This window comes from Pollachius pollachius, assembly GCF_949987615.1.
Source record: "Pollachius pollachius genome assembly, chromosome: 5".
NCBI lineage: Eukaryota > Metazoa > Chordata > Actinopteri > Gadiformes > Gadidae > Pollachius > Pollachius pollachius.
Genome location: NC_136938.1, coordinates 26,474,230 through 26,489,143, shown reverse-complemented (window position 1 = coordinate 26,489,143; position 14,914 = coordinate 26,474,230). Strand labels below are relative to the sequence as shown.

Sequence of the window (14,914 nt, the reverse complement as noted above, 5' to 3'; positions counted from 1 at the left end):
TTAGGAACAGCATGCACGACATGGCAATTGAGACATGACATCTGCGAATCATGGCCTGCCACCTCTTGTGACAGTCCTTTAAATGGCCGTGAATACCATTCTCCCTCAGTGTTCACAATGCATGGAGCGGGGTTGATGATACAATCCTACCCACCTAGCCTAGCCCTTTTCTTCAAAGTACTATTTGCACAGGCACACAACTGGACACTGTCTGCATCATGGATTTGTTAACTGGACTCCAGTGGTTACTGGAACTACCAATGGTGCTGCTTGGCTCGGAGGCTGACGGCTATACTAAGTGTGCTGTGCTACATTTGTTCGAAGTACTTTTCTCCTTGGATTTCATATTTGGCCATTCTAAGAACACTAATTGCGTTCGCTGAGGTAATTGGACACAGACAGAGTGAGACGCTCCTGACAGGAGGTCTCAAACAGATAACCGATACCTTCGAGATGATTAATGGATTGACATGCACGCACGTACAACATGTACTCGCACGAACACCTGTACATGCACCCGCACACACACACACACACACACACACACACACACACGCCCACACACGCCCACACACACACACCCACACGCCCACACATGTGTATATGCACACACGCACAGACACACACACAAACATGTATTCATGCGCACACGCACACATGCATGCACACGCACACACACACACACACACACACACACACACACACACACACACACACACACACACACACGCACACTAACACACACAACGTGACGGATGGATGAATCCTTCTCCTGCCTTAACCCCCGTGGCAGTTAGCAGGGTGCCAAGGCCAGTTGTGACATGGTGACGGAGAAAAGGCGGGGGTCCGGTGTGTGAGCGGGGCGGGGACAGGGCCATCGGGGCAGTGGGGGGGGGGGCTGTCAGAGGCAGTGAGGAGGGCGGAGGCCAGTCCCGAGCCCGCACCGAGACAGACCCTCGATCAATTCCAATCATCTCAGAGAGCAGCTGGTGCCCTGGTTAGGTGAAGTGTGAGGTCGACGGGGGGGGGGGGGGAGGGGTACCGGGGAGCAGGATGAGAGGGCGGATGGCTGGACGGATGGACGGACGGGACGCCTTACCTCTGCAGGTGGTGCCGTTGCCCACGTAGCCGGGCTTGCAGGTGCACAGGTGGCCTCGGATGGTGTTGGTGCAAATGGCGTTCTCGTCGCAGGAGCTCTGGCCGGCGGCGCACTCGTCACGCTCTGAGGACGAGAGAGAGAGAGAGAGAGAGAGAGAGAGAGATAGAGAGAGAGGAGGGGTCAGGTACGGCTGTCATGTTTGCCTGAGGCCATCAGGTTGACTTGGATAAGGAGCGAGGAGTGAGCCAAGATGAAGAAAGGAGAGAGAGTTGAAGAGAGCACCTATGAGCTCCATCTGAAACCGCGTCTGTGAAAATTCAGACTTGACACCATCAACGGCTAACTGGCTCCTTCTAAATTATTAGCAGGCAGAGAGAAAAAAGGCGGTTTAGAAAGTCTCTGCTTTCACAAAGCAGCTGCTGACGGTCTTGACTAAGGTCGGCCTCAAAGATTCACAAGCACTAGCTCAAATTGAAGACCCTCAGCGAGATACATGATTAAGGTCGATTCCGGGCTGAGAGTAAAAGGTAAAAGGCTCTTTTGTGTGAGGTTGGGTACGATAATGCACGTTTCATGCGGTTTCCCGGCACAATTAAAGGCCACTGTAGTATATAAGAGTGTATTATGTGACATGCCATCAGCGTGTTCCACTTAAGCCCAGCTCTTCTGGAGTAGAAAACTAACGAGGCCGTGTGTCCAATTGACTTAAGGCCACCCCTGCACACCGCTGTTAACCGGCCTTTGGAGGAAACGAGGGGAAGTTTGAGTCCTACCGCGTTAAAACCAATCTGAATTAGAACAACATTAACTCTGTACGCTGCTGTGGCTGATACATGTGGGATTAGTAGTATTTTGTTTATTGCTGTAAGCTCAAGCACTGCGCTGACATTAATTGTGCTGCAGTTAGGTTATTAGAGGGCCATGGCTCTGCTTGCTGGGGGGGGAATTAACAGCAGAACTGTTCTAACAACAACGTGTAAGGCGAACGAATATTAACCCACGACAGCCCTCTCGCTCCTCCGCCAACCGTGAAGGGGCTTCGCTTGGCTTTCCTCCTCCGCCGTGTGGGTCTGCCCAATAAAGTCCCGGACCGTTCGGCGTGTTTACGAACACTTTGTTCCCCAATTCGGCGACGGCTCATCAGTATGCAGAACGCCACGGAAGTCATAACTTATGCATTTCCCATTAATTAACGAGCGGCTCTCGCTGCGGCCTGGAGCCACTATTAGGCATGAATCAGCCTTCTTTTCCCCGCACTCTCCCTCGCTCGCTCTCTGAGTGAGCGGCTTCCTCGCTGCACGCTGACCTATAAAGCGGAGGTTAGCGAGAGTGTCCTAACAGTTTATGGTGAGGATGGGGGGGGGGGGGGACGTGTTCACCATTAATGGGAGCGATATGGAGAAAGAGACACATGTTTAAATATGCAGGCAGCCTCAGGTTGAAGAGACCGTAAAGACAGAAAGAAAATGGCAAACGAAGAAGGAAAAATACGACTGTAGTTTAGATGGCGTCTCAGCGGCACCATTAAAAGAGGTAAACAACTTTTGAAATTATATATTTCTCGTGGATTTATTTGTGGGGACGCAGCAATGTTGCTTGGGAGTTCATGTCATGGCTCTGTCTCGTAGTGCTACAGATTTTTTATTGTTTTAATAATAATAATAATCATTGAATTTATATAGCGCTTTTCAAGTCCCCAAAGTGCTTAACAGTGAAGGGGGGGCCTCACTAACCACCACCAGTGTGTAGCACCCACTTGGTTATAACTTCAGTTGTAGCCGGTGGCACGCTAGTAATAAGGCAACACATACGACTGCTAGCATGCTAACTGTGTTAGCTTCGGCCTCAGGCAGCTGCCACGGTGATGTTGTTCAAAATAGAAAATAGTAGAATAGTACAACCGTGAAAAGATAGCAAAACAGGTGTGGGCATAATGCTGTTCTATCTTTAACGGTAACTGGTCTGGCGGTGTTGTTTGGTTTTGTTTGCGGCGTTGTCATGAAAGGAGACAGAAAGACAAGAGAAACTAATTAAAACGACGGAGGCATTGTGTCATATTCGGATGACTCTAGGCTGTAGGAGACGAGATCAGCTCGGCTATAAAAAGCTCAGCAGAGATAAGATTTAATAAACTCGAGGTAGGATAAAACAAGATAAGAAAAAGTTAAATACGAGCAGGGATGCGGGAAGTCAGTCCGAGGGGGGGGGGGGGGGGGGGGGGGGGGGTTGAGAGAGAGTCTATATAATGACGTCATAATAAATGCTGCGCAACATCCATTGTTTACAGAGACGAGATGACGGGTGACGTCACATTCAGGGCTCCGCTCTGATAAACACTCTACTGGTGTGTAAAAAAGACTAACTCTGTCAACTAGCCAGTTATTCACAAACGTTAGCAAGTAAACAATGTGGAAATTAGATTCAACTCGGCTGATACTGTTCTGAATTTCACACACTAACAACATGCGGTCTGGGATTATACACAGCGTTATAATAAGGATTCAGGAGGTTATTTCTAAAGGATTACAAAGGAAAGTGACAATAAAAGAAAGCCTTAATTTTCATCCAGAGTTACGAGTTGTCTGATATGAGGAAAGTGACGGTTTCTCCGTCAAGTGAACCGTCCGTCTTTGCTTTTTTTTTTGCCAACCAGTGTGTCCAAAACAGCCTGCGCAGTCATATGCTCCTTAGCTACTGCTTGTGACATAAGCACATTAATTGGGGACCTTTTCAATGCCGCCAGCTTGCTTATGGCTTCTGTATGGAAACGAGATTATTCATGCTCCCGAAACTTTTCACCTGCCTTCCGCCAATTGCCAAACCGTCCTTTAATGTTAAGTTGCTAGCAATTAATTATCCCGTCTGCCCTGACAAGCTTTTTCTCTATTGCAGAGCAGCACACGAAGCATAACGCAGTGTCGGTTTCCCTCACGTAGTGTAGCCACGTCCACCGGCCAAACCAACCAACCTTAAATGACCGGCTAAAGTTCTCACTTGCCGATCACCTGGCTGGGAAGTGAAACTCCTTTGGCTGGCAGGGCTCTTCACCAACAGAATAACTAGTTGTTGCGACTGCCGGCAGTTGCACGTTAGCCAAAGCCAAGATATTATGATCGACCGGAGGGGGGTTAGCACCATTGTTGCCGGCGCAGTCGATATTAGGCTCGACCGGAGGGCGGGGGCTAGCAATAGCACCATTGTTGCAGGCGCCGTCTTGCAGCAGTAGCGTCTGTGAACATGAACTCTCTTCCTCAGGGGTGCTGGGGAGACAGCGGGCTGCTGACAGGGAATCGGATGACCGGCTGGTGTTTTGATGAAGTTTTGCCTTCTTCGGGCCAAAAAAATCTGAAATACATCTTTTCTGCGACATGTTGCACTTGTAACAAACTTGACTTTTTGAATTTTACCGCCGCGCATAGCATTGTTCTGCGTTGTGCGTCAGCCTACGTCAGCCTACACAGACAATGTTCTAAATAAAATGAAATGATAATATGATAAATATAAAAAGGGTGGATTCCAATAATTTAATGAAAAGAAAAGAATTATGCTCAAAAACAAAAAAGTATTGATTTGTTCTTCTCACTTGCAATTACAGCCCCACTTCCCACGTCCCTGAATACGAGTTTATATGCAGGGGAATACTAAGCAAGTTCCAAAGAAGCGTTGGATAATTTATATGCAGCGCATGCCCTTTAAGTTACCAGGTTTTGTCACTTGAATGTATTTGAATAATGAGCAATGAAGCAGTGGAGTACGGTTATTAGCCTCACATGTTAACAATGCAGCTTTTCAATTCAATTCAAGTCACCACGGGGGGCCACCAGATAGCCTCCCTCTTATCCAGAGTTCTTCAGTGCGCCGAGCCATCTACTCTCCCCCATACATCATGGGCCCTATTTAACGGTCTGAAACGCAAGTGAGAAGCGCCAAGCGCAAGTAGCTTTGTGGGCGGTTCTATGGCGATGTCGCTATTTTACCGGCGTAAAAGATGACTCTTGCGCCCGGCGCAAATCTAAAAAGGGTTGGTCTGAAGTAGACTAATTACCCGTAGGTGTGGTTTGGGGGTAACGTGCAATAAACCAATGAGTGTGCCAGCTCCCATCCCCTTTAAGAGTCATGAGCGCATTTGAATCTGACGAGTTGATATTTTGACAGCGCGTCTGCAGTCTCAGATGAGACAGATGCACATGAATTTTAAACTTCAAATGGCTCAGTTTATGGCCAAATGATATGGCCTAATTCACACATGGAATAAGGTTTTCTTCCACAACTTCAGAAATACTGAGGCCTCAAATAAATTTCGGCAAAGAAAACATATATGATATAACATATGATATGCGTTAACTGTGGTTCTATTTAATGATATACGCAATACATTATAAACATCGTTTCTTATCAGTATTGTATGCATTATCGTTATCGACTTGTGTTCCTCCGACACATGGAACACATCGACTTGTGTTCCATGTGTCCCCCCGTTAATATACATTGCCATGGACTGTATTATGCGTTACGTGTTTAGTTTGCGTGTGTTTAAACAGATGGACGCACACACGCGCGCCCGCATTCATTAATTATTTTACACATACACACACGCGGGCCCGCATCATTAACACTCACTCGCGGTAAAACAATGTTTTCTCATGATTAAATACTCATCAATCCTAAAAGTTATGGGCATGTACACGATGTCTGTGTCAAGAAAATATGTGTTTGCTGTACAGTGTTTGCAGATGCACTGATTTAAAAGTACAACTTATTACCGCTGTATCAGCTGTTCTTTCCCAAATAATTTACCAAGAATGTGTGGCTAGGTAGATGAGAGAAGCAAAGTGTATGCGCGAGGTGCACAAGCAACATTATGCATGCCCCCTTAAAATAGCATCTGAACAACGCGCCACTGACTTTAAACCAGGTATTTCCTGGTTTGTGGCGCAACTGGTTTCTGAAACTGCAAAATAGCACCAGGGAACGTTTGCGCCAGAACACGCCTCCTCCTTCCGCCGAACCGCCCCTTGGGGCGCAAGATCATTCCCTAATTTACCGACGTGTGGCGCAGGAGGGAAAAGAACGCTCTGCGCCAGTTGCAAACTAGCAACGACACATGCGCCAGTGATTAAGTCAATTGCGCCGGATCTTCACCGGCTGTTGTGGCGACTCCTTCTATGGCTGCAGATCGCTGTTGAAGCTTTTCAATTCTAGCCTGCGCTTAAGAAAACTCAAATCCACTCTGATATTCTCTTTCACTCTTTTTTTTTCAGCTACCAAGCTCACAGTTCTGGTGTCAATCATGATATTCATCTGGATTTATTTGCTTCACCTGGGCTACACCCTCCCCCCTGACTGTTTACAGCCGCTGCCTATCTTCTCTTTGACAATGGAGAAAGAGAAAACGCTTGCTGAAAAGTGTTATTCGGCTGCCTTCCCCACCCCCTGCTTGTTCACAGTGCCAATCCGGGGGTGTCTTGTAGGTACAGATAGACGCACACTCACACTTGCTTCAACATCGCAACGTGTTGAATGGATGCATCATTTTCTTTCTGCAAACACTTAAAATTAAGTTAAATAATTGCTTTTACTATTGTAGCACCCTCGCCTGGCAGCTTTTACGAAACACTTTTAACAGTTCCCCTTTCCCTCTCGCTTGACAAAGAGACAGAGGTGATGCATGAGTAAATACTTGTGCCAAGCCAATACCTAAGAGTCACCTATTCATAGTTAATTTGTAATTTGTTCATTTGAGCGTTCCATCGGCTTTCAATCTCAAACTACCTTAGACCTCGAGGAGATGTGAAGATGAAATTATTTGTAAGACGTGTCTTTCTGCACTGACAAGATGTGCACTCTGCAGAGATCTCTCCCTGTTATGGCAGGGGGGGGGGGAGGTCTGTATGGATTGATGACATGTCATAGTAATTTGCTTTGGAGGACATGAATCTGTGTTCAGATGAACACCAATGATTTCAGGATTTCTGCTGGGGTAATCCAATCAGGTTTTTTTGCTTGTTGGGACCCATTTCACGTCAAGGTGGAGATGCTTTATGACATCTATTCCATTAAATGACACGCGGGCCATTAAATACCGGGAGGCTCACCGTCATGTTTATTAAACAGGACGTCCTTTTTCATTAAATTGCTTATTTGTCCACGTCTTCACATCTCCGGTTTAAAACCGCCAGTGAGCCAATATTGTACGATCTGGCCTCTCCGTATCCCACTACATGGTTCACATCCTTTTAATGGCTGCGACCGAGGCATGAAGACGCAACCCATATCCGACCTGATAAAATGTAAAGAAGAAGGCAAAGGTGGGCATTAATGAAGTTGAGTTCTATTAATGTTACGTCAGTAAACAGCCATAGCGGCCGGCCAGCACACTTAGTTTCAGTCTCAGGGAGAGAGAGGCTTTAGTGGAGAGGGACTGAAGCGAGAGAGAGAGAGAGAGAGAGAGAGAGAGAGAGAGAGAGAGAGAGAGAGAGAGAGAGACTGAGAAAGAGACACTGAGGAATTCATTGGGAGAGAGCGGGTGTGCATCAAAGGAAACCTCAGAGAACCAGGGCAGGATGCCTTGAAGAGAAAGCAGTGTAATTTGAAGCATGACTTCTCCGCACACGCCTTCACCATGTGCTGCCGTGCAAGGGGAACTGCTTTCTTTACATCATGTCCTCATGGCCCAATATGAAAGCATGGATTCTCCGAGGCAATTATGAATGGAAGAGAGACCCAGAGTGAGAGAGAGAGAGACAGAGAGACAGAGAGGGAGAGCGAGAGGAAAAGAGATAGAGAAAGACAGAGAGAAAGACAGAGACAGCGAGAGAGACAGAGAGACAGAGAGAAAGAGAGAGAGAGAGAGAGAGAGAGAGAGAGAGAGAGAGAGAGAGAGAAAGACAGAGAGACAGAGAGAAAGAGACCGAGAGGGAGTGGAAAAGAAAGAGAGAGATGGAGAGTAATAAAGAGACAGTAAGAGAGGGAGAGACAGAGAGAGAGAGATAAGGAAGAGAACCGTAGCTCTCTCGGCCCCTAACTGTGTTTGATCGGCTCTCCAAATTGGCTGGCTCAGAGCCACAGTGAGGCGACGTGACCTCCATTTTGAAAAGTTAATGTAAACAGTGCAGGTTGCCAGGGTTTCCACTCTCTTCACACCTGAGCCCCACATCCATTCAAGGCATAATTGGAATTGATTATGATTAAAATTTCATTAAATATATAATGTGCCCGGGAAGGAAAATACCCCACTTTCCCCAACCGTATCATTTTTTGTAGCATAAATGTAGCAGCTGTTGCATGAAGTGACAGGGGTCTCCGGAAGCCCCGCGGTCCACCTTACAAGCTGTAACACGCATCCAGGAACAGGATTGCTTGGCCAAATGTTGTGGTACCATGCAGGAAAAACAATTGTACATTCACACGGCGGGGGGTAGATGGAATTGGTCTATTGGAGTCAGGGAAAACAGAAGTCTGAGAGACAGTGGATGGAAGTTCATGTTTTGGGTACCTCACCAAGCAGGCAGGATAGTAGAGTGATTTATTAATGAGAATAACACAGATTGTTGGTCTACATTGAACATGTGTCGTTAATGGAAACTATCCCGTGATGCAGTCTTTAAACCAACGCTGAAATGGAAGCGCACCCTCTCTAGTGAAAGACAATTTACTGCAATTTCGCTTCCATGATTGGCTGAAATTAGTGTCAGGCAATGTCACCCGCCATGTGCCACCCATCACTAATTCCAGTCAATCAAAAAACATTGTTTTTGGTACCTGTATTCAGTAAACAGGCTAGCGCTTACGGATATGATTATTGTGGATTATTACAGTAGTGCATACAGCCGGCTGGGAGCGTGTGTGTACCTGGGGGAACGGGGGGCCGATGGGAGAGATTCTATCCGCTCCGTTTTGAACAGTCTTACCGCCGACCCAGAGTCTTATCTCTACATGCTTAACCTGGGAAAGAACAGAGCTGTGGACAAGATAAGCACGGAGCGGGTTTGACCGGTAACCGTTATCTACGCTCTGAGCCGTACAGTAGAGACAGGACACACCAGGGCCGTCCACCCAGGACAAACATCTTCATAACCTCTGAACAGAGGTGTGAGGCTGCAGTCGGGATGCAGCAGAAGAGGCTACTGTTATTTTGGTATTTTCAAACCTCTGTTCAGAGGAAGCTTCTGTTGTGGTTCGTAGCTACGGTGACATTTTTAAAAGAGGATAGTGCACATGCCAACAAACACCCTCCTTCTTTCTGGCAGCCTCCAAAGACACACGCACACATACACACACACACACGCACACATACACACACACACATGCACACAAACAAACATACCTCTGCCATGGCTCCCTTTCCATAGTTTTTCTGGGACTGCCTCCCTCCCTCCCTCCCTCCCTCACTCCTTCCATGGAGGGGAAATCAAGTGGAACTGTAATTACCGCAGCCCAGTATTGTTTACAGCCAGGGCACAGGCTTCACAAAGGACACGCTCTACCAGGAAGATGGTGGGCGGCAGAGAGAGAGGCGAAAGGGAGAGAGAGAGAGAGAGAGAGAGAGAGAGAGAGAGAGAGAGAGAGAGAGAGAGTGAGAGGATGAGAGAGAGCGAGAGAGAGAGGACGAGAGAGAGAGAGAGAGAGGATGAGAGAGAGAGAGAGAGGATGTGAGAGAGAGAGAGAATGCAGAGAGAGAGGCAGAGAGAGTGTGGCAGAGAGAGAGAGAGAGAGAGAGAGAGAGAGAAAGAGAGGGAGAGAGAGAGAGGATGTGAGAGAGAGAGAGAGAGAGAGAAAGCACAGAGAGAGGCAGAGAGAGTGTGGCAGAGAGAGAGAGAGCAAGAGAGAGGATGTGAGAGAGAGAGAAAGAGAGAGAGAGAGAGAGAGAGAGAGAGAGGATGAGAGAGAGAGAAAGGGAGAGAGAGAGAGAGAGAGAGAGAGAGAGAGAGAGAGAGGGAGGAACAAGATAGAGAAAGGGTAGGGACAACGTCAGGGACAGTGGAAGAGAGATAAAGAAGATTTGAGAAGGGGCAGGCGAGAGGTAGAGTAGAGAGTGAGCCGCACAAAATAAATCCAAATCAAAGGCCGGCTGGCCGTTGGCTCGGTGTGTGAGAGTCGTCCGAGCTGTACAGTAATTTGTTTGGCGTGTGTGTAAGGACACAGCTGCAATAGGCGATTGTCTATTGCCCCCGAGTAGTGAGTTGTAAAAACTGTGATATCAAAGTGAACGCGCACACTCCCTTTGGCTGTGTGGAGAGAGCCGCAGGGGTGAGACACGAGAGCGCAGGTGTGAGTGTAGGAGTGTGTGTGTGTACGTGTAGCGGTGTGTGTGTGTGTGTGTGTGTGTGTGTGTGTACGTGTAGCGGTGCATGCGTGTGTGTGTACACACACACGCATGCACACATGTTCCCCTTTTGATGCCATCCGAGTTGAAGAGCAGCTCACACACACACAGCCACTTGCTGCATGGGAGAAGAGCAGCTACTGCATAATTGACGTCAGCGGTGGAACTTACCGCTCGCTGTGCGGACGTATGAGTGCTTTTTATGAGTCTCGGCGTGTGCGCCTCTTGCCTCGCACATGTATTGAACTCCTTTTACGTGAGCCGGTCGAGATCAAGGCGCTAGACGTGACGTCATCAGACCCCGAGCACCGCTGTGGTTGGAGGGGCTGATCAAGTCGCTCGGTAAACTCCGCCAGCGCCGGAGTTCACCGTGGTGTATTTACCAGATGCTTTAATCCAAAGTGACTTACAACCATTCATGCACACATTCACACACCGACGACGGAGTCAACCAGGGCAACAGCCAGGTCGTCGGGAGCAGTCAGGGTGAGGTGCCTCGCTCGGGGATTCCTTGAACCTCAGCTAGGAGGAGCCGGGGATCGAACTAGCAACCTTCCGTTTACCAGCCAACCCGCTCTACCTCCTGCCCCCAAAAGCATACGCTAGTACATAACGCTATTAACTAGCGTTAATAGCGTTATGTACTAGCGTATAAACACTAGTACATTTGTCAGAAGAAAGAGAAAAAATATATTCCTGTCAGTACAATAAGGATATTCCTAGAACCAAGTGCCAAGCACTTACAATTGTTAGGTTAACCTATTCCCCGTATACAAAAAAGATTGAGTACAACAATTAGTTTGCGTACACTGACTGCGTAATGACACAATCATTGACACTGATGAGAGATAACTAAGGATTTTCATTGGCAAACATGCCAATGAAAATTTAAGGAGAGTATCGTGCAGCGTTTCTTTTTACGTGTGTCCCTGTCCCTCAGAAAAAATATACAATGGGCAAATCCATTGTAATCGCTGATTGAACGGGTCAGAGGAGCAGAGACCAGCTCCATAGATGCTTATGATGGAGGAGGGCTATGGCACCACAGATTATCTATTGTAATACGCCGGATAGACATTTGTGAGCATGAGAGAAAAAAAATGATTACACGGCCTTGTTTTATTGTGGACGTCAGCAGTACGTAATCTTTTTATCGTTCTGCTCAAGCAGGATGAGCGCTAACAACGCCGTTTGAGAGCGAAAGACACATTCTGTGACAGTATCCACTCGGGAAAACCAAGTCAGCTTTCCGACTCACTCGGGGGAAGAAAGAAGAGAAGCAGCATAAGCTGGAGGGACAATTTGGGCAACGATTTTACATACAGAGAGAGGAAGATGGAATGGAATTAAAGAGCAGAGTTAGAGAGAGAGAGAGAGAGAGAGAGAGAGAGAGAGAGAGAGAGAGAGAGAGAGAGAGAGAGGAGGGAGGGAGGGAGGGAGGGGGGGGAGAGAGAGAGAGAGAGAGCAAGAGAGAGCCAGAGAAAGAGAAGGAGGGAGGGAGGGAGGGGGGGAGAGAGAGAGAGAGAGAGAGAGAGAGAGAGCGAGAGAAAGAGAAGGAGGGAGGGAGGGAGGGGGGGGAGAGAGAGAGAGGGAGAGAGAGAGAGAGAGAGAGAGAGAGAGAGAGGGAGCAAGAGAGAGAGAGAGTGAGAGAGAGAGCGAGAGAGAAAGTGAGAGAGCAAGCAAGAGCGAAAGAAAGTGAGCGGGAGGGACAGAGAGAGAGAGAGAGAGAGCGAGAGAGCGAGTGAGCGAGAGAGCGAGAGCGGGAGGTAGGAAAGTGAGTGAAGTCAGGAAGGTGGAGTATACATCTGCTCTGGCAGACGAAGAGACTATTCCGGGGTGTTTTACAGAGCTTGGACTGGGTGTCAGCAGCCAGGTTGTACAAGCGGGCAAAATGGATTGATTGTCCACAGACACCCATTCCGGCGCCGCCGCCAACACAGAGCTAATTAAACAACACTTTTTCCTCCACCGTGGCGGCACCGGCTGCCTGCTAAGTACAGTGAGACTGGAGGGAGTGGACACAGTCAGCAACCACGGCTAACACCTGCCTTCAATCAAATTAAACAGTGTGAGGGGGGGAAGGGGGTAAACTTTACAGTAGTGATCACAACTACCTGTGATCTGGCTCCATTCAATCATCACAAGGTCGAGGGAGAAGTTAAGAAAACAAGGTATACAAATAGGTATTATTAAGAAACACATTTGGGCGGTCCGACGCAAGCGGAGCAGAACGTGGCACACAATGGGGTTTTATGCCGGGGTTCGGCCTGGAAACTTCAACATCAGCAGATGATGTTGAGAGTCACCTGGAAGTAGAGTTTTTCCGATAACGATACAAATATCGGAAATTCCTCAAATACTGCCTAACATGGGGTATCGGCGAGTACGTAAGTCTATGCACCGATCCGATGCCAGTTCTGTTAGTCGTAACAATGCTAGATGCTGTATCGGTATATACTCAGTATCGGCCGATACTGAGGTTCAGGAAATGGAATCGGTATCAGGAAGGAAAAAATGGAATCGGAACATCTCTACCTTGAAGCCGTTTGCGGTGGAGCTGAGACGCTGATAAACTACAGCGAAAAGAGAGATGCCCACTACGAACACAGACTCCGTCCCACAGGTGTGGCTATTGCGGCTCAGCACTGAACTAAGGCCAGGGCTGGTCGATGGTGACCCAATAACATGTCGGTTCTGGACAGGCTGACAGGATGGAGGTTTCAGAGATTTTATTGCAGACTAACGACCTGAATACACACAGCTCGGAGCGCACAATAAACACAATATCAACACAATACCGTGTTCACAAAGGTTTAGTTTACAAGCTCGCATTTGAAGTGCTGTGTGTGTGTGTGTGTGTGTGTGTGTGTGTGTGTTTGTGTGTGTGTGCAGGAGTCTGTTTCTTCAAAGGGACAACTTGCTGGTTCATAAAGTTAAAGTCATCCCTGGTATTTTCTGTGAACCAGCTGGGTTTGTCCGTGAAAGTCACCCAGAGATACAGGCAGAGTTTCAAATCACCTGGCAGCTGAATAGATGGCAGGACTTTTGGCTTTGTGTGAGTGTGTCAGTGTCGGTCTTTTTGAGTGTGTGTGTGTGTATGTCTTTGTGTGTGCGTGTGTGTATGTGCGTGAGTGCATCTTTGTGTCTGTGTGTGTATGTCTTTGAGTGTGTGTGTGTGTGTGTGTCTTTGTGTGTATGTGCGTGAGTGCATATTTGTGTCTGTGCGTGTGTGTGTGTGTGTGTGCGTGTGCCTCACCGGTGCAGGAGTATTCATCCACTCTGATAAAGCCTGGGAGGCAGTCGCAGCGGTGGCTACCAGGGAGGTTGACGCAGGCTGTGTTGGACTGGCAGTAGTGCATCTGGGTGGCGCACTCGTCGATATCTGAGGGACACAAACACACACAGGCGAGAAGCTCATCTGTGAGCCCCTGCGCTGGGCCGACGGCCGGTGGAAGGTACCTGGGCGGGGAACGGCTCGGTGAAAGCGGGGGTGTGTTGGCATCAGCACACCGACGGGGCCGTTGCCCTTGTTGCAAACTGTGTTTACACAAAGCGATGGAAAGGCCCTGTCAACAAAGCCTTTTCCAAAGCTCTGTTGCGGCCAAAAAACACAGATTCTATAGTTATTTATATAGAGATGTTAACGGCGAGAATAAGCGAAGAAAATGAGGCCGGATAAGGAGGCCGTTTGTACTACGAAAGCATTTTAAATAATATGAGGGGGACCAAGCCGTCAAATACACAGTCTGGGCAGTCTGTTGTTTTATAAGAGGCTACCAAAGGTACTACCGTTATTATGATAGGGCGCCTAACCGTGAGTCACCAACTGAGGGTTATGACAGGAGAAGAACAGACAGGACAGCACAGGTCAGGTCAGGACCGAACAAGACATTACATGGTTGGACAGGTAAGTAGGAAGGAGATAGTCTTCACCAGCTTCCGCAAAAGACTCAAGACTCACTTGTTCAGAGTTCACCTCTCCAACCCCCCCCCCCCCCCCCCCCCCCCCCCCCCCCCACACACACACACACACACAAGCCTCTTACGAACTTATTGTATGTTTTACATCCTGGCACATAAGAATAGTGCTTTGTATTGTGTAGCATCTTATCCTAGCTATCTTTGTTGAAAAAGGGGAATGGGTTAACCTTGCGATTGCAAGAGCTCGGCTCTTGGTTCTATGAACATCCTTACTGTACCGACAGCAATATATTTTTTCTTCTGACAAATATATTTATTGTAGGTCGCTTTGGAAAAAAAGAGTCTTTAAAATACCCTAAATTTAAATGTGATGGGAGTAAGAAAGGAGATAATGCTGATAAGGCAGAGAACAGCAGAAGGGACAGGAGAAGAGGTATTTTAATGAGTGACGGACGACGGACACTGTGGGGGCAGGGTGTTCTGACGAGTGGCGGTGTCTAATAGGCAACATCGTGAAACATTACCGCCCCTCTCTCTCTTAACACGGGGAACACGTCACAGTCTTTGCC

General features: G+C 47.9%; 1 protein-coding gene across 1 annotated transcript in view; it reads right to left on the bottom strand.

The window, feature by feature from the left end:
• Positions 1 to 14,914, bottom strand: part of LOC307076146 (protein kinase C-binding protein NELL1-like) — a gene marked incomplete at both ends in the record, with an annotated part of 204,457 nt that overhangs the window by 35,245 nt on the left and 154,298 nt on the right. Inside the window, 2 exons of the mRNA XM_079737030.1 lie at positions 1,100 to 1,222; positions 13,681 to 13,806. Coding sequence (XP_079593156.1) covers positions 1,100 to 1,222; positions 13,681 to 13,806 — 249 coding nt within the window. The remainder of the gene's footprint in view (positions 1 to 1,099; positions 1,223 to 13,680; positions 13,807 to 14,914) is intronic.